At 38.7% G+C, this 20,160-nt stretch overlaps 1 protein-coding gene across 1 annotated transcript in view; it reads left to right on the top strand.

Moving 5' to 3' along the window:
* The window catches only part of ETNK1 (ethanolamine kinase 1), a 51,204-nt gene extending 33,309 nt beyond the window's left edge, over positions 1–17,895 (top strand). Inside the window, exons 5-8 of the mRNA XM_053255643.1 lie at positions 3,005–3,088; positions 4,293–4,453; positions 11,136–11,209; positions 16,569–17,895. Coding sequence (XP_053111618.1) covers positions 3,005–3,088; positions 4,293–4,453; positions 11,136–11,209; positions 16,569–16,641 — 392 coding nt within the window. The 3' untranslated portion in view covers positions 16,642–17,895. The remainder of the gene's footprint in view (positions 1–3,004; positions 3,089–4,292; positions 4,454–11,135; positions 11,210–16,568) is intronic.
* Positions 17,896–20,160: the final 2,265 nt, after the last annotated feature.

The raw sequence follows: 20,160 nt of genomic DNA, 5'->3' as shown, positions 1-20,160 counted from the left end.
TGCAGGCTGATATCATTCAGGATATTGTTTTAATAATGCCTTGCATAACACAGCTATAATTACTGTACTAATAATAATTTTTGAGGAAACAGCTTGCAAATAGCACCAGAACCTCCTTAGCATCTATATGAGGGTTTTTAAAGAAGCAACTGTAGAAGTCTTTCTCTTAATTTCACATACAGTTCTTCCAGAAATGTAGTATACTGCTGAAGTATTCTTCATATTGAGTGCAAAACTAGATGCATTTCTGTATCTTTTGCTCCTCCTTCTTTCTTCTTCTCATGTCCCTTCCTGAAAAGCTGCTCATCAATTTAAAATAATAGTTAGAAAAGCTTTATATTGACTTCTCTAGGTATTCTAGAAAGCATTGGCCACAAAGTTGGGTAAGTGGCCTTTTTATTAGGATTTTCAAAAGTGTTAAGTCTAATTGTGCACACACTTGAAATCAGTGGAGGTTCCTCTGAGCCAAGCAGAACCAGATTTGGACTGTTTCATTTAAGACAGTAGGCAGCATCCAAATTAAGACTTGCACATTCAGAATGTTTCCACTTGCACATGGGAAGGAGGGGGAAATTTCATTTGAATGTTGGGCAGTGTTCCTTGTGAGACGGATTCCCAGAGCTGATTACAGCTTCCATAATCCTCAGCCAAAGGCCGTTGCAGCTGGGTATTATGGGAGTTGTAGTTAACATCTGGGAGCCCCTGTCATAGGGAATGCTGGTGTTGGGGCACCCTTGCAAACATTTCAGTGGGCACAGGACTGCAGAGCGAAGAGTGGGAAATCTCTGTGTCCGTAGAAGCAATCAATTTGAGCCAAACTTAGCTGAGATGCTGCCCTGAGTTGCAAATCTAACCACCTGAAAACTGAAAATTTAACTTGGTGGGAAGGAAGGCTCTCTTTCATGATCCGCCATACCATTATGTTTCATAATGGGCAGTTCTTCTCGGCATAAGTAGAAGCAGGTAAAAAATGTTATGCCAAAAAATAAGTGAGATTATACTTGCCAACTATCATGGTTCCTTGAAGACAAAAATCAAAGGGAGCTATGCATCTTGAATTGGTCATATTTCTTGCAAAACTTTAAATTTAAGGCTGAGTTCCACTGTAATGCCAGTCTGGAAAAGGAAGAGCAGTGAAATGCAGAACTCTTCTTAAAGTTTTGTGTCTTATCAAATATGAGTTTGCCAAATTTTCTTCATCTGCTACAGATTAGGTATGCCATTGTTGCTGCCAAGTGGCGGCGTGCACCGTGCTACTTAAAGGCACTGACTGGAGGTTTATCGCATCACTTGTTCGCATGCACCTCCCCCCTAGGAGAGCACGGAGCCTGGTAACAGCCTCATCTGTATCTTAGCTTCATTTTCTTATTTTTGTAATGCTGTTAATTATAACTGGAAATTAACATTTTACTAAAAACAAGTGTTAGCTGGTGGTGATAATGGCATTGCAGACATATATCCCAAGGTATAACTTGGGTTCAGAAGAATGTTTGTTTTAAATAATTGTTATACTGTGTAAAAGCAGGCCCTTTACCTGCTATTTCGATCTGTTTTAAATTTTGATAAAAGGGATTTTATGTGAATGGGTTTATCTTAAAGATTAGCTCCATGTTGGCAATCAGGCATTAAACTAGAGTTGGGCTGTGCATTTTTTACTGGTATAGATTTATAAAATGAGCTGGGATGTTTAGGAAACAGCAGTCATTTAGAGGTTAGGATTAATTTCATGACTTGCCTGTAGGGTTTAAAGTACTCTCTGGCTTAATATAAGATCCTTGGTGTAGGAGCTTTTGTGTAGAACCTTTTTTTAAAAAATCAAAATTTAAATGTATGCTTATTACATTTGTAAAAACAAAGATGTAAAGTGAAATGAAAATTTAAAAACTTATGCTTACAAGCCTCTTGGGGCATATCTGTCCTCTAAACTTAATATTGGTCTGTTGTCACTTTCCCCAAAGAATTCTGGAACTGTAGTTTGAAACTACTGTTAGAGATTTAGTTCCTTCCCCGAACCTCAGTTCTTTGGGTTCTCTAGGAAGAGGGAATGAGAGTCATCTCTTAAAATTCTGTAGTATAGATATACCCTAAAGGTTGCTGGCAAGATGTTGGTTCTTCCAGTGGAAACAATATTGGTGCCCACTTCAGTATGCTTAAAACGAAATGCTGTTTATCTACACAACACTACATTTCCCCCTGATTATTCATTGTGTAGTTTCCTCACTCAATAGTCGACAAAAGCAGAAGTTTGAGAGTTCTGGTTTTGATAAATATGTACAGTCTTTTCCATATTCTGAAACGATACAACAGTGCTGCTTGGTTTGGCGGGGGGTGGGGTGGGGTGGGGTGTTTTTCTTCTTCAGATTCTTAGTTAAAATCTGAAGAACATGGAAAGTCTGAAGCTAACTGAAAGACTACATAATTTCTACTAAAGACTTTTTTTAAAAAATACTGTTACACAGGTTTGTTTTGATCTAGAGAACTACTTGCCTGTGGGAATGTGTGCCACGACATAGGGAAGTTAACACCTTTCCAATGAGTCTAGTCCTAAGTAAACGATGAAATTGCTAAAAGGAAAATATAGTGCACACATTCCCTCAAGCAAAACTATTTTAAAACACACACACTTGCCTATAATGATGCTAACTGATCAGATATGTATGTTTGATCTACTAGCATCCTTGTAGGCAAGAAAACATTCAAATAGCAAGTAATTCTTCTTGTGACTGGAGTTTAAGGTAACTGGTGCCCCCCTGTGGCAGAAAAGTAAATTTAATCTTTAGGCATATTAAGATTAATAGATTGACTATGGTCAGACACTTAACGAGATGTATCTTTAAAAAAGCTCTGCTTTGACATAGCCTTGTCATGGAATGTTTTAAAAGTGCATGCAACTGAGCGTGGCAGACTTGAACACTGGCAAGTGTTAAAAGGCACAGTGAAGATTCAGGGTCTTAGCATATCCTGTACTTACTCTTACATGTTTTATTTCTTGTGTCTCATGTAGGTGATGTTCAGTTCATTGACTACGAGTACTCTGGATATAATTACCTGGCTTACGACATTGGAAACCACTTCAATGAATTTGCAGGTAGCTTAGTAACCTGGTTTGGCTGAAGCTCTCTGTTAATAGCTGTTAAAACTGGGGTCAGTATGGGTCTCCCTTCCCTTCTTCCCCCACCCATGCTACTGATCAGTCCTTTGGCTTGCTTTGCCCTCATGCTGTTCTCAGTGCCCCCTCATTTTTATTCTACGTGTGTGTGTGTGTGTGTGTGTAATGTTTCAGAAAACAAAAGCAATAGATAACAGCAAGATTGGAGAGAGAAATATGATTTGACAGTGGGTTCAAGGGGAAGGTGGTTTTTTGAATCACATTGTCTTAGTACACTTAATTAGGGCTGTAGTAGTAGTAATTCAGAATATTTATATACTACTTTTCAGTTTAAAAAATCTCAAAGTGGTTGACATAGAAAAAGACGTAAAATTCACAAATTGATGTGAATTCTTGAATTCTCATTAAGTTTCCTCCAACCCATTCATGTAAGAGGGTTTCTTGTGCAAGTATTGTCTCCATGTAGAAAATCACATCAGTGCCAAAATGTGTGACAGAACCTGGTATGTACACAATTGAAAGCTGAAGTTATTTGGGAATTCCTGTTGCATGTACACAGTAAAACACATGCGTATTTCTCATAGGTTAATAACTTGTGCTGTCAACCAGTTAAAGAATCCGTAGTTGACTAATTGTCTGTCCTTTAACCAATTAGCTGTTTACAACTAAATATGTTGGCATACTATCAAAACCTTCTTTTGAGTTGTAAAAAGAATTGTAAAAGAAGCCCCACTAATAATAATAATAATGATTAAAAAGTTGGCTACCACCAACAATCCACCTAAATGTTTGCTTTGCTGACTACAAATCAAAACCTGTTAAAGTTTGCCAACATAATAAGCATACTCTTGGTGTCACTACACAGGAGCAATTCTATTTAAGACACTTGCTTTTGTAAAGCAAAAGGTTAGCACACTTCACATTTGCACACAGCTGGTTTTAGTGTATGATGTCTTTGTTTGTTAGTAGGTATGTATCTCTGACTTTCCTAAGGAATGGAGTTCTTAAGGAATGTATTTTCTATACTAGTATAGAAGTATATTTCTATACAAGTGTAGTATATACAAGTATATACTTATATACTTATATACAAGTATAGTATACTTTCTATACAAGTATAGTTGTGTACATTAGCTGATGGCCAAAGTGACGATACCAAAGTTGATACACTGCTATTTCTTAGGCGTGAGCGAGGTAGACTATAGCCTCTATCCAAGCAGAAAACTGCAAGAGCAGTGGCTGAGAGCTTACTTGGAAGCCTACAAGGAGTATAAAGGATATGGGACCGATGTCACTGAGAAAGAGGTTGAGATGCTTTATGTTCAAGTCAACCAGTTTGCTCTGGTAAGTTTAAGATAATTGATATATGTTTCAAATACTTCCTTTGCATGTAACTTTTAACAAACACACTACAGAACATGAAATCTAAATGTTAAGCAATAACTATACAAATCCTTACGTTGGCTGTTAATATGCACATGAAGAAATTTATTTATTTATTTATTTATTTATTATACTGCCTGATATAGAAATCTCTAGGCAGTGTACAGAATTAAAACATAATCTAAAATAGAAAACATCTAAAATTCATAAAGAGATAAAAACTAAAAGCTTTTTTTAAAAAAAAAAAATCCTTGAAATAAACCCTCTTCATTCTGTTTATATTAAATGTTTAGTACTGACTGTTGTGGGTCTTTAAGAAGTGAAATGTTCCTAGGTCTTTGCTTTCTGTCCGCCACTCTAGAATAGATTTTATTTATCTATTTATTTATTACACTTTTATACTGCCCCAAACTTGTGTCTCTGGGCGGTTCACAATGATAAAACAGTTAAAAACACATATAGAAACACATACAAACAATTAAAACTAACTATTTAAAAATCAATCACAGAATTAAAAACCTATACAGATGAGAATACGAGATCTGTAAAACGCATATGAAGGTTAACAATTATCTGAGATGGGTTCACCTTAGTACTACTGATCCCAAATCACTACTCCCATTTTTGCTACTGCTTAGGGAGGCCATGAAAGTAGAGGAGCTCTTGTCAGAAACTTACACAGGAATATAATAAATAATAATAATCTTTGTTAGGCACCCCATAACAAATTGTTCTCTGGGTGGCTCACCACAGAGGAGTAAAACATACAATAAAAACAAATAACACATTAAATCATAACAGGAAGAAAAGGTGAAAAGAAAATACAAAATACAATATAAAGCAGCTTAAAAACTCATTTTAAAATTAGTTAAAATCGGATCAAATCTGAAAACTCGAATTTAAAAGGTATATTTTAATATAGGAAGCTGCCCTCTACTGAGTCAGACCATTGGTCCGTCTAGCTCAGTATTATCTACACAGACTGGCAGCAGCTTCTCCAAGGTTTCAGGCAGAAGTCTCTCTCAGCCCTGTCTGAGGATGCCAGGGAGGGAACTTGGAACCTTCTGCGTGCAAGTATGCAGAAGATCTTGCTCGCACATGTAGTATCTCATTCCCACATGTATCCACATGTAGTATCCCAGTGCTTGCACATGCAGTATCCCATTCAAATGCAAACCAGAGTGGACCGTGCTTAGCAAAGGGGACAATTCATGCTTGCTATCACAAGATCAGACCTCTTCCTTCCCCAACTTTTTGTTGTGGAGATGAAACTGTTTCGGGGGGGAGTGGGTTTTTGGTCTTCTACATTAAGCAGCAGCAACAAGTGCTGCTGTTCTTCGTGTCAGCTGGCTCCTGCTGTTTCTTCTTGAATGCACCGGGGAACAACCTAACATTGCATCACTTCCCAGTGTGTACTTGTTTGGCAGCAAGCATGATCTACTTGAAGCATACCTGTGACCATTGCCACCTCCCTCGAAGGCACAGCGTTTTCTGTGGGCAGTTACCAGGCAAGGTAAACCGTTCCACCCCGCAAATTCACGATAGTTTTGGGGGGTCCCATGAAGCTATTTTGATTTATCCTCCTTCCTAGGGCTCTAGTGATGACCCAAAACATATAAAAGAATGTGCCGAATTATTCAGGTCAATATTACTTCATCTGACTTGTTGAAATGTTGGGTGTTTCTGTCACTTATTTTCCTTTAAGAAAGTAAGCAGTACATGGGTATAAAAGGTGCACTAAAGACTCATGTTTGTCTTAAAGAAAACTTAGCAGAATGTTGAGGATATTCTGTGTTTCTTATAAGGCTGTTGCTGTGTTCAAGGTTATATTCCAGAGCTCTTCTGAAAAGCAGTGTTTCTGTTACATTACCTACCCCAATATTGGTAACTGATTTTAGTATTTAAACTAGCAAAGCACATTCTAGGCTTTCTTCATGAACACAACGTAACAACTTGAGTTTACCCAGAAATGCCATCAAAGGTTTGTCCAGTCTCCTTGACCTAAAGCAATGTGAATAAAAGTGGCTACTTCAGCATTTTTTTGATGAAAGGCTAATGGCTTTATTCTCTTGGAAAATGAGACTCTGTGGCTGGGGTCAGATATGCTAATAAAATAATATCAACAAAGAATCCAAATATTGTATGCAAATGTTTTAATATACTAATAATTGAAAACTTTCAACTAGATAAGGTATAATTGGTCAAAATTAATAAAAATATGTCCGTGCATCACAAGATTGATAACCCTAACTGGCCCTATCCAGCTCCAGCACAGTACTTCCAGTAACTGTTGCTGGTGACTGTCATATGTTTCTTTTAGATTGTGAGCCCTTTGACGACAGGGATCCATATTATTTATTTCTCTATGTAAACTGCCCAGAGCCATTTTTGGAAGGAGGATGATACACTGGAACATCTGCAAAAAATACAAGCTACCTGTAGCCAAAAATTGGTGGGACAATAAAATTGAAAAAGTTGTCGAAAATGAAGATGCAAAAATACTATGGGACTTTCAACTACAAACAGACAAACATCTGCTACACAATACACCAGATATAACTATAGTTGAGAAGAAAGAAAAATAAGTCAAAATAATCGACATAGCAATACCAGGTGATAGCAGAATAGAAGAAAAAGAAATAGAAAAAATCACAAAATACAAAGATCTACAAATTGAAATTGAAAAGCTGTGGCAGAACATAACATAAGAACAGCCCTGCTGGATCAGGCCCAAGGCCTATCTAGTCCAGCATCCTGTTTTGCACAGTGGCCCACCAGATGCCACTGGAAGCCACAGACAGGAGTTGAGGGTGTGCCCTCTCTCCTGCCATTACTCCCCTGCAACTGGTACTCAGAGGCATCCTGCCCTTGAGGCTGGAGGTGGCCCTCCGACTAGTAGCCATTGATAGACCTCTCCTCCATGAAGTTATCCAAACCCCTCTTAAATCCATCCAGGTTGTTGGCTGTCACCACATCCTGTGGCAGAAGTTCCACAAGTGGATCATGTGTTGTGTGAAAAAGTACTTCCGTTTGCTGGTCCTAGACCTCCTGGCAATCAATTTCGTGGAGTGATCCCTGGTTCTAGTGTTGTGTGAGAGGGAGAAAAAATTCTCTCTCCAGTTTCTCCACACCATGCATGATTTTATAGACCTCTATCATGTCTCCCTGCAGTCATCTTTTGTCTAAACTAAATAGCCCCATGTGTTGTAGTCTTGCCTCATAAGAAAGGTGCTCTAGGCCCCTGATCATCTTGGTTGCCCTCTTCTGTACCTTTTCCAGTTCTACAGTGTCATTTTTAAGATGTGATGACCAGAATTGTACACAGTACTCCCAAGTGTGGTCACACCGTAGTTTTGTATAAGGGCATTATAATATTTGCACTTTTATTTTCAATCTCCTTCCTAATGATCCCTAGCATGGAATTGGCCTTTTTCATAGCTGCCACACATTGAGTCGACACTTTCAACGAGCTGTCAACCACAACCCCAAGATCCCTCTCCTGGTCCGTCACCGACAGCTCAGATCCCATCAGCGTATACTTGAAGTTGGGGTTTTTTGTCCCAATGTGCATCACTTTACACTTGCTAACATTGAACTGCATTTGCCATTTTGTCGCTCACTCCCCCAGTTTGGAGAGATCCTTTTGGAGCTCCTCACAATCCATTTGGGATTTCACTACCCGGAAGAGTTTGGTATCATCTGCAAATTTGGCCACCTTGCTGCTTTCCCCTGCTTCTAGGTAATTTATGAATAAATTAAAAAGCACCAGTCCCATTACAGATCCCCACTTCTTACTTCCCTCCATTGTGAAAACTCTCCATTTATACTTATCCTCTGTTTCCTGTCTTTCAACCAGTTAGCAATCCACACATGTACTTGTCCCCTTATCCCATGACTGCTAAGTTTCCTCAGGAGTCTTTGATGAGGAACTTTGTCAAAAGCTTTTTGGAAGTCCAGGTATACTATGTCAACTGGATCACCTTGATCCACACGCTTGTTGACACAAAGAACTCCAAAAGGTTTGTGAGGCAAGACTTACCTTTACAGAAGCCATCCTGGCTCACTCCCAGCAGGGTCTGTTCTTCTATGTGCTTTACAATTTTATCCTTGAGGATACTTTCCATCAATTTGCCTGGAACGGACGTTAAGCTAACCAGCCTGTAATTTCCCGGATCGCCCCTGGATCCCTTTTTGAAAGTTGATGTTACATTTGCTACTCTCCAGTCCTCTGGTACAGAGCCCAATTTCAGGGATAAGTTATATATTTTAGCAAGGAGGTCGGCAATTTCACATTTGAGTTCTTGGAGGACCCTTGGGTGGATGCCATCTGGCCCTGATGATTTCTTAGCTTTCAGTTTTCCCAGACAGTTTAGAACATCATCTCTTGTCAGTTCTATCTGATTCAGCAATCTAGCCTCTATCCGTAAAAAGCCTGGTTCAGGAACAGGTATATGCTCAGTATACTCTGCCATGAAGACAGACGCAAAGAACTCATTCAGCTTCTCTGCAACCTCCATATCCTCCTTAATAATAATCCCTTTCACTTCCTCATTGTCTAATGGTCCAAACACCTCCCTGGCAGGTTTCCTGCTTCTGATGTACTTACAGAAGTTTTTCTCATTTCCCATGATACTTTTGGCTAAATGTTCCTCAAACACTCTTTTTGCCTCCCTTATTGTAACCTTGCATTTCTTTTGCCAGTGTTTGTGTTCCTTTCTGTTCTCTTCTTTTGGACAGGCCTTCCAATTTTGGAAGGAAGTCTTCTTCCCTTTTATGGCTTCCTTGACGGTACCCATTAGCCATGCTGGCATCCTCCTGGACTTAGTGGTACCTTCCCTTCTTTGGGGTATACAGTCTAACTTGGCTTCTAGTATTGTGCTTTTGAGTAAACTCCATGCACTCTGGAGCAAAGTGACTCTCCTGACTTTCCATTTCAGCTTTCTGAAGAAAGACCAAAGAAGACCAAAATAATCCCAGTAGTAATTGGCGCCCTGGGTGCAATTCCAAAACTACTTGAAGAGTTCCTCAGCACCATAGGGGCCACAGAAATCACCATCAGCCAACTACAAAAAGCAACTTTACTGGGAACAGCCTATATTTTGCTGCAATATCTATAATAATAACAATCTTGATAACAAAATTCTGGCATCCCAGGTCCTTGTGAAGGTCTCGATGTCTGGATAAAACAAACCAGTCAATAACACCTGTGCAAACAAGAAATAATAGTAAAGAATAATAAATGAATCTCAAAAAAGTGATCTTTATATGTCCAGCTGTAAAAAATTAGATCTGATTCATGCCCAAAGTATCATGCTGCCTATAGTATAGATGGGAGATATGATTGCAGTGTCACAATCCATCTTGTGGTTATGCCAAATGCCTTCCACTTAAGGACTACAATGTGTGAAATCACAAATGGAAGCTCTGTGTTTCTTCCACATGCACAAAGGGTAGGGGGAACATGTCAGCCGGATACTCGTACAAGTAATACTAAAAACTTTAATCAAGTGTTGGTGTTGCGTCTGAACTCAGTTTTATAAAATGTTTTAACCAAAGTGAAACTATTTTGGAAGAAAAGGCTTTTTGGTTATCTGTCTTTACCTAGCTTTTAACATTATTTGGTATACCTCCAGAGCAATCTTTAGAAAATGATAGGCTGTTCCACTGTGGCAATTGTCTTAACATTGCAATGCTAGTGCTTCAGGGGATGAAACCCAGGGAACAGTTCAAGGCTCATGCTTCCAATTTTCAGGCCACAGGCGAACAAGCTGCCAGAAATAAAGATGTCTTCTATGTTTACTAAACATTATGTAGGGGATTATATTAGAAGAAACAGGAACCATACTGAGCACAAATACAAGACAAAATGTTAAAAACAGAAGCACATCCTGTGTAGGACAAGGAAGATATTGGTATGAGCTTGTTTGACAGATTTCCGGACATACTGTGGAGTCTTAACCTTAGGTCTTTATACAGTAGTACACAGATGCTTCAGGAAGCAATATGCCTTGCCAGTGTGAGGTTTTCCTTGAACTTAAAATAATAAAGTGTCACTTACAGCATGGGTGGTCCTCCAAAAAGCAAATCATTTGCAAGTTCTAAAGCTATATTAAACACATTAGTAACATCATAAATTATGGCATCCTTACCTTTTTGGTTTGACATTGAGAATATATCCAGTAACTGAATGATTTATAAAGTAGAAAGTGGAGTAAAATGGATTGGTTCCTTAAAGTTGCATCACATACTACATATTTGTTGTCGTATTGTATTTTTTGATGAGCAATTGCACTAAACATTTGAAGAAGACCTTAAATTTTATGTGAGGAAGGGTGGAAAAATGAATAGGAAAGTAGCTTTTGGGGCTCTTCAGAACTTAAGATAAAGGTTTCTGCTATCGTGAACATTGACATTTTTCTTAGGGCTGTTCCATTGGGCAAAATGCAAGGGAGAGTAGTGAGTCTGTTAAAACTACCAAAAACTCAAATACCTTGAAATTCACTAGAATATGGCTATAATAATTAAGGATTCTTGTATTGCTTTGCATAACCAGTCACTTGAATAGCAAATTGGTTGTGATCCAACAGCGCCAATGCAATGAGAGACTGGAATAACTTTTTTTCCTGATAATTTTTCTTTATAGGCTTCTCACTTTTTCTGGGGATTGTGGGCCCTAATTCAAGCAAAATACTCCACCATCGACTTTGATTTTCTAGGGTAAGTAACTAACCTGATCCTCCCTGTTGATTTCAAAGGAACTTTCACCCTAGTATGTGTATATATGAGAATGCAGCCTAAGTGTACCATGTGTAAATCTTTTATCTACCTGTGAACCTTTGATCCTCATAGTACAAATTAAATGGTGCAGCTGCCTTTTGACATTCAAAATACCCATAACTCTTTATTTCTAAAACAGATAATTTGTAAGGCTATAAGAACTTGTTTATATTTTTCTCATTCATCTTGTGATGCACTTTGTTCTTTTCCTTCCCCACCATCTAAAACTCCATCAGGGCTATACAGCTTTGGCCTGCCACTCCCATAATTCCTAACTGTTGGCCAGTGTGGCTGGGGATGATGGGAGTTGTCCAAAAACAGTTGGAGGGCTGAGGGTTTACAGCCCTGATCAAGATCATAAGTGACTCAAGGCAAAGGCCTGTCTCTTGCTTATTGAGTGCGGTAGTGAGCATGAATGGTCTCCTTTGCTAAGCAGGGTTTGCCTTGGTTTGCATTTGTATGGGTGACCACATGTGACCAAATACAATCCTCTTGGGGATGAGGCTGTAGCTCAGTGGTAGAACATTTGCTTGCATGCAGAAGATCCCAGGACGTTGTCCTTCAAAAGTGAAACCGAATCCAGATAAGACGGAGTTACTTATTGTGCGGGGTCAGAACTCTAGAGACGATTTTGATCTGCCTGTTCTAGATGGGGTCACACTTCCCCAAAAGGAACAGGTTTGCAGTCTGGGAGTACTTCTGGATCCACACCTCTCCCTGGTTTCTCAGGTTGAGGCGGTGGCCAGGGGTGGTTTTTATCAGCTTTGGCTGATAAGCCAGCTGCTTCCGTTTCTTGAGATGAACGACCTCAAAACAGTAGTACATATGTTGGTAACCTCCAGACTTGACTTCTGCAATGCACTCTATGTGGGGCTGCTTTTGTATGTAGTCCGGAAGCTTCAGTTGGTACAGAACGCGACGGCCAGGTTGGTCTCTGGGTCATCTCGGAGAGACCACATCACTCCTTTGTTGATAGAGTTACACTGGCTGCCAGTAGGCTTCCGGGCAAAATACAAAGTGCTTGTCATAACTTATAAAGCCCTAAATGGCTTAGGCCCTGGGTATCTAAGAGAACGTCTTGTTCATTATGATCCCCACCACCCATTGAGGTCGTCCGGAGAGGTCCGTCTCCAGTTGCCACCAGCTCGGCTGGTGGCCACACGGGGACAGGCTTTCTTCGTTGCTGCCCCAAGACTGTGGAATGCGCTCCCTACTGAGATACAATCCTCCCCATCTCTGACAATTTTTAGAAAGCATTTGAAAACCCACCTTTTCATCCAAGCTTTTGCTGTTTAAAATTTTAAGGTTTTAATTCGTGGTTGATTTTAAATTGTTAATTGTTTTAAGTTTTTGTATATATTTTAACTTGTTTTATACTATTGTTAACTACCCAGAGATGAAAGTTTGGGGCGGTGTACAAATGTAACGAATGAATGAATGAATGAATGAATGAATGAATGAATAAAATAAAATTTAACTGCCGGTCAAGCAGTTAAATTAGTAATGATTTTTCTATTAAAACCACTGCTTTTTAGTAGAAGTGGTGATCTACTAAACTGATCACCACTTTAATCAACCACTTTGATCACCACTTTAAATCAGGGTGGATTTGATTTAAATCAAACTGATTTAATTCACGATTTAAATCACGATTTAAATCACTAGTCAGTAAGGCTTGATTTAAATCATAGTTTTCTACGTAAAGACTAATTCTTGCTGGTATAACTTTAATATGCAAGTAGATGAAGATTTTTAGAATAACAACTTTTCATATTAGTTTTTTTATCCCCAGTTTAATAGGTTAATCATTCATATTTGGACAACTTTTCTGTTGTACTTAGGAAGGAGAAAAATAATCATTACCTTAATAATAACAATTTAAATAGATTTATTCAACTGAAACAATAACATTACAGCATATGTTATTTGCTTAAACAAACATCCATGTTTGTTAACTAATTTGGCTAAACAAAATATATATATTTTAAGAAACTTAGACTGTCAGCCCAGCCTACACATGAAAAACTTAAATACTGTCCTCTGTAGCTCACTCGTCATCTTCATCTTCTTCTTCGTTCATAATCTGGAAAAGAAAAACAAACTTTTCTGCTTTATCGGGTCCCAAACGATTTCTCAATTTAGAATGAATGAGTCCAAAGGAAGAGAATATTTTTTCAACGCCTGCAGAAGAAGCTACTGCTGTTAAAAGTGAAATCATTACTTGAACAGTCTCTAAATCCAAGTGCTTAAGTGACTTCCACCAGTTCACTGGTGTGACTTTCTTTAAAATATATTCAGCAAACATATATTTCTTGAATGGTTCCCCCTTAGCTTTGAAGTTTATTATAGTTGGCATTACAGATGGATGATTGCTGGATACCCATGTCATAGCTAACTCCTCTTCCTCAGCACTTAAGTTTTGACCCTGGTACTGGATATTGACAATATTTGCCAAAAAATGAGCTGGAGACAGTACTTGTCCCATTCGTTTTTTTAATGCTTGTAATTTAATTCTGTCCATGTGTAGTTCTGTTTTTAAGTGTTCACTCAGTTCCTTCCAAATTTCAACAGCATCAGCAATAAAAGCTATTTTTCTGTATTTTGTTTAAAGATTAAGAGATGGGTTTCAGGATGCTCAGCATATGTTCAACATTTCTCTTAAGCCCAATGTTGAGGATTTTGGCCGTGACAGTGCCATCTATTTTATCTCGATTTTGTTCACAAACTGTCATCAGAATAGGCCAGTTCTTGATATACTGCTCAAAACAGTCCACCACAGAGTTCCATCTAACATCTTGTGGGAGCGTTAGCTTCGTTCCACCCATCCTTTTCAGAGCTGCTGCAGCAAAGTGATTGTTACGGAAGTATTTAGCAATTTCAACAACATTAGGCTTTATTTCTGGAACACTTAAGTCTTTGGCTAAGAGGTGCAGCAAATGAGCACTGCAACCATATGTTATTAGCTTTGTATTCCCTTCCTGCTCTTCTGAATTTCTTCTCATCTTGGATACATTTGCAGCATTGTCTGTGACCAAACTGCGTACTAGACATCTGAATTTTTGTTCACATGTTATTATAGCTTTTACTGCCACTTCTTGTAAGTATTCTGCTGTGTGTGCATTTCCTGACGTATCAATTGTTTGTGCAAGGAAGACTTTCCCTTCTTCTGTTGTTATACAAGCACATACAATAGGATCATTGTGGACATTACTCCACCCATCAATACTTAGGTTAACAATTCTATCCTCCAGAGCTGTTGCACATTGCTCCATTTCTCTGTCATACACTTTATCCAGCAGTTTCCCTGCAACATCTGCTCTGCTGGGTGGACTGTATCCTGGTCTCAGTGACTGAACCATATTAATGAAATGTGGGTTCTCAGTCAGATGGAAAGAAGAGTTCGTTGCATAAACAAACTGGGCAATTTTTTCATCAATTAACTCTTTTTCTAATCTGCTAGTTTTTATCACAAACTTATCTATGGTGGTTCCAGGAGGGAAGGATTTTTTCTTTCTTTTAGGTGATAGTGATATGTGGCTGCGGGTGTCTGATGATGATGCTAATGAAGCACTATCCTGGATGGATAACTCTGAAACTGTAGAACAGGAGGATGGTGATCTTGAAGGTGGATAGTTTCCAGAATCCATGAATTCCCCTAAACAAAAAAGTAAATGCTGTTATTCTATTGTTTATACAATTTCTGCTTATTGTACACAGCACTGCCCCAAAAGGAATATTTGCTTTTCTTCATAACTGTACCAAATGACAGTAACATGCAGTAATAATAAGAAATATAATTTTGCTCAAACATGACAGTTCAAGGCAGTCTTTAGAAATATTATATGATTCAGTAAAAATGTTTACCAACCTGAAGATCCTGCCTGTTCAAATGTGTTTCTTTGGTCATCTTCATCACAGCACTTCTCATGATGTTGCCTCATTCGGGCCACCAGGCCTTGCATTTCTTTGTTGCAGTGTTTGCATTTTGCACGCATGCCCGCCTTACCGATAGGTAAAGGAACTTCATTAAAATATTGCCAAACTGGGTCTCTTTTACGGCCTGCTGCCATTATAGGTTTTTTCCTCCAAGGAAAGAATGTGATAAACCTCAGGTCATACACACAAAAAGATTCAAGGACTTGTCTGTCTGTGGCTATGCAGTATTGTGCTCAGAAAGTTTCACTTTCATTTTGTACTGCTTGTCTGCTTGCCCCTCCCTCCTCACACTTAGTTTCACTTTCTTCTTGTGCAGATCTATTCCACTCCAAGCAATCAGAAAAATATTGTTTCTATTCTATTTCACTGAACTTCTTGAAACTTAGCACTGGAAGGGGTTGATTCTGTATTCGTAGGTTTGTAGAACAATAGGATTAAGGTCTTTTTCTCAACTCTGTTCATGTCATAACGTTTTTGCTGTGAAGAAGAGGCATGTGATCTCTGCTGAGTCAAATTCAGTTTTGAGAACTGCAAAAGTAAACCAAGCATCTGTGATAATATCTTGTAGGCAGAGAAACTGCCCAATAATCTTACAAAAACCTCTGGTAGAGCATGACATTGTGAATGGATTAATGGAATTTATTTACCAAAAAAAAATTAAACATATACAGCCTTATTCTACATAATTAAAAAACTAATCTTTATTTCATGATGGAATAACCTTTGGATGGTAATATATTTTCCTCAAAAAGCATTTTTTTAAAAAAAAATCATTGATTTTTATCCACCCTGCTTTAAATTAATCTCCAATTTTGTGTTGAATTGATGTAGCATAGTGACTGAGAACCTGAGTGAATCTGAGTCCCTAGTTTTAATCTCACTTCTGCTAAGAACTCAATACATGGCCTTCGGCAAGCCACTTGTAGCCTACACGTGAACTATGGAGCTGTTACCAACCTACCTTGTTAAGATTACCACAGTAAAGATAAGTGAAGAGTTGAAAGTGCTGATAGTACTGATTAAAACTTGGAGCCCTCGTATTTTGATAGCAACCAAGGAGGTGCTATCTGGGACTGGATTGAATTTACTAGCTTAGTTGGCCTCTGAGTGAAATGTTTTTGGAAATGAAAACCTGTTCACACCAACCCATAATGAATGCAGTATGGCCCATCTGGTGGAGTGGTATTAAAACCTTTACTAAGTTACTAAACAACTAAATTGGTCTGAAGTTTCTCAAATGTGCAAAAAATTAGATAACCACTAGATGGCAGAAAACACTAAAAAAGCCCAACACTAGAAGTAGTGTTAAATTATGCCAAATTATGTCAGTAAGATATAACTTAACTTTTATTTCTTCATATAGGTACGCAATTGTCCGCTTCAATCAGTACTTCAAAATGAAGAATGAAGTTATGACATTAAAACTTCCGGAGTAATGACTAAGAAGTTCAGTTATCCATATTTGGGTGATTCCCGAAAGCTTTTTCGTCTTGAGTACAGATAATGGAAAAAGCTAAACATTTGTTAGTTTTGTAATGTTCCTATGGTGGTTTTGCTTTTCATTGATGCCTCTAAAAAACAATCTTTTAATGTTAAACCTAAAATGAAGATCGTACTGCTGTCGTAGAAGGAATAGAAGCATTAGATTTATAAAGCATAGGGAGAGCAAACTTAATCCTTTCTCTTGTAATTTTTAACGTGATAAATGTGAACTATTTATTATGAATTTAACATTCCATTGCTGCTTTACATCAGTTCTCTTTAAGGGAGGGAATGTTGGCTATAAAATGGTGATGGACATTTTTCACATCTTATGTTATAGTGACATTAACTTATGAGAAACTTGGTCAGTATAAAAATGCTTCACTGCAAACTGTGCACAACTCTATACATGAACCAGGAGCAGTTTTCATTGAAGTGCAAGTCAGTGGTGCTGACTGATTGGAGTGGCTTGGGCAAAATTTTACTCTCAAAAATACATCTCTGGGCTCTACCCAAGTACTGTGATGATAAAGTGTGGACATCCTTGTTTAAAACAGATGGAAATTTTACAGAGGCCTGCTTGGTCCTTGAGAAAAACATACCACCACAATGTTGTGTCTGTATAGGTTTTATTAAATTGGAGGAGGAGTTAGCTTTTAACTTCAAATGTAAGCTTCAAATGACCACTGTTCCAGAGTATCATGTTGTTATCTCCCTTTAAAAGATTTTTTAAAAGAAAAATTACTGACACATAGTCTAGGGATAGATATGTTCATAAGATACTGTAATAAATGCCAACAGGACAGGCATTTGAGCAGTCCTGTAGAGCTTGGAAGCAAAGCTGTATCTTTAAGGTTTACGATCTGTTCAATCTTTCTTGCTTTTCTGATTTTTTGCCTTGCTTTCTTGTCTTCAGTCATTGATCTGTTGGTAGATTTTCCATATTTTCTTTGCAAGATGATGGCAAACCCATCTTATGGCTAGTAGTCCTGTGCATGGTTCAGTTCGGAGGCTATTGTCAAGGCCTCCGAACCAGTCCGGAATTCCGGGGGTTCGGTTCGGCCCGGGGCGGGGGAGTGTGTCTTTAAGGGGGTGGTGGTAGTACTCCCCCCCCACCGCTCTTCTCCCTCCGGCGCTGACGCTTTTCCAAACGTTCTTGGGGCGGCAGAGTTCCCCCCTGCCGCCCCTGACCCTGTCATTGTCCTTGTGAGCTTAAAAGCAGGAAGAGCTGGTGGCGCGCATGCGCCCTTCACGGCGCGTGCTTGTCTCTGCCGCTGGCGCGCGCCACATATATCACACTGCGTGCGCGCCAGCAGTGGAGACAAGCGTGTGTGCTGCGAAGGGCGCATGCGCGCCACCAGCTCTTCCTGCTTTTAAGCTCACAAGGACGGCGGCGGCAGGGGCGGCAGGGAGGAATTCTGCCGCCCCAAGAACGTTTGGGAAAGTGCCAGCGCCGGAGGGGTAAGTACTACCCCCCCCTTAAAGCTACATACACCCCTGGTGCCGAACCGCCCCGCCGCGGTTCCATGCACATCCCTAATGGCTAGCCCAAACATGGTTAAAGGATCATTCTTTAAATAGATGGTATTTGAGGAATGAGGATTTGATCATGAACACATTTTTTCCAAAGGCTATCATACCAAGAATGGTTTGAATTTTTAAAAATGTGAAATGAAACACAAATGTTTACTTAAAGTGTGTGTGTGTGTGTGTGTGAGAGAGAGAGAGAGAGACTGTGTGTGTGTGTGTGTGTGTGTGTGTGTGTGTGTGTGTGTGTGTGTGTGGAGAAAAGGCTATAAATTTTGAAACTGTTACTGCATGGTTAAATAGTCACATGGTCAACTCTTAGTCTGAAACTCTTCACTTTGGTCACTTAAGTGCCCATATGTACAAAGTCTGTGTTCATACACAGTATCTGTAAACCCAAATATACCTTAAGTAAATATATTATGGGAGCCTGTTGCACCTACTTGGCAAGGATATTTATTCAGAATTATTTTATAGTACTCTGTAGAATAAACATTGGCTAAAAAGTATGCCTGGCTTGTTTTTAATATGCATACACCAATTAACATGAATGGATAAATTCCCCCAAAGACTACTGAATAGCCTTCTGTCTATGGACAAAAGCAATTTTATGGCTGCACATATTTTGAGGTATGTTTAATCTTCCATTGCTAAAGCCACACTCTTCAAACGCCCTGCTCTGGAGTAGCTCCATTAGGCAGTGGAACTAACCATTAGAAAGTACGCAGCAATCTTCAAACCAAGCCACTCTTTTAAAACTTCACTTCTAATGGACTATAGTTAGCTATGCTTTTAAGAAGCATTTTTCGCACTTATAATTTCTTAAATTGGGCAGCTCAGCTTGATGTTCAGTGTTGAGCCAACTAGTTAGAGGGAAAATGTAATTTATCAGGTCAAGGATGTTGCTAGAGCTCTAGAAAATGTCAAAACATTGAATAGATCTCTCCTGGGAAAATGTGAATTCCTTTATCAAGGTCTGATTTGCATTCTGCATTATATAGTCCTGAATACTACTTTTTCCTAAAACTTATTCAGTGAGATGGTTTGGGATATTAGAAAGACTGATTTATAGAATTGAACTATAAAGTCTAAATTTGGGGAAATCCTTAATGTAGCTTTGTTAAAAATACTGAATTCCTTGTTAAAATGTTAGTTTGAAAATATTACTATACCTGTAAAGGCTTATCAAAAACTTTCACATCAAAATATTAGAGCTATTTCTTATTTTAAGGAATACAGTACTTGTCGATGGCAACTATCTTACTAATCATATAAAACTCTTTCTGTGACTAGTTATACAAGGAAGGATGGTATCTCCAGTGTGCTTCTCCCAGAGCTAGTTTTGTGTGCTGCTAGACAGCTCAGTGCTTGCATCTTGCTTGAGAGAGAAGACCCAGGTTATCTACATGCTCACTGGATGCCAGCCTTTGCAAATATTGTCATTAAAAATGTTAATCTGAACGTTTTTAATGATAATGAAAATAAAATGTGAGTTCTCCAGACGAAACGCTACTGGCTTAGTTTCCCAGTGGTTGCTTTTTAACTTTGTTTTGCTAAATATTGCAAACCTTCTCGAAAATATTTCAGAGCAGAGAGCTTTTACACTCCTGTCAAAGCACACAACATAACTATTCTTGCTTATAAGTCTTCAGAAAGGGTACACAGTAGCTGTTGAGGGCTAGCGTGTGCATCCAACTCAATGTTTTGTTGCATTTTGTTGTGTTCTAAACAATGGCCAGTTTCTGTTGAGGCAGTCATGCCCTTAATCAAAACTGGTTAAGTTTAGGTACTTCCAGGTACTTGGAAGAGGAAACCCTCCCCCCCAAACAACCTTGAGTTCGGGCTTTGACTTGCCAACAAGCTGTTCTGTTGCCTTTACTTTCATACTAAATGCCATTATCAATAAGACTGTAGTGCTCATACTGGTTATTAGCAAGTTGATTATA

The sequence above is a fragment of the Hemicordylus capensis genome, chromosome 5 (genome assembly GCF_027244095.1).
Source record: "Hemicordylus capensis ecotype Gifberg chromosome 5, rHemCap1.1.pri, whole genome shotgun sequence".
NCBI classification, from domain to species: Eukaryota; Metazoa; Chordata; class Lepidosauria; order Squamata; family Cordylidae; genus Hemicordylus; species Hemicordylus capensis.
The sequence above is the reverse complement of the archived record's forward strand: the minus strand, read 5'-3'. Positions and strand labels throughout refer to the sequence as shown.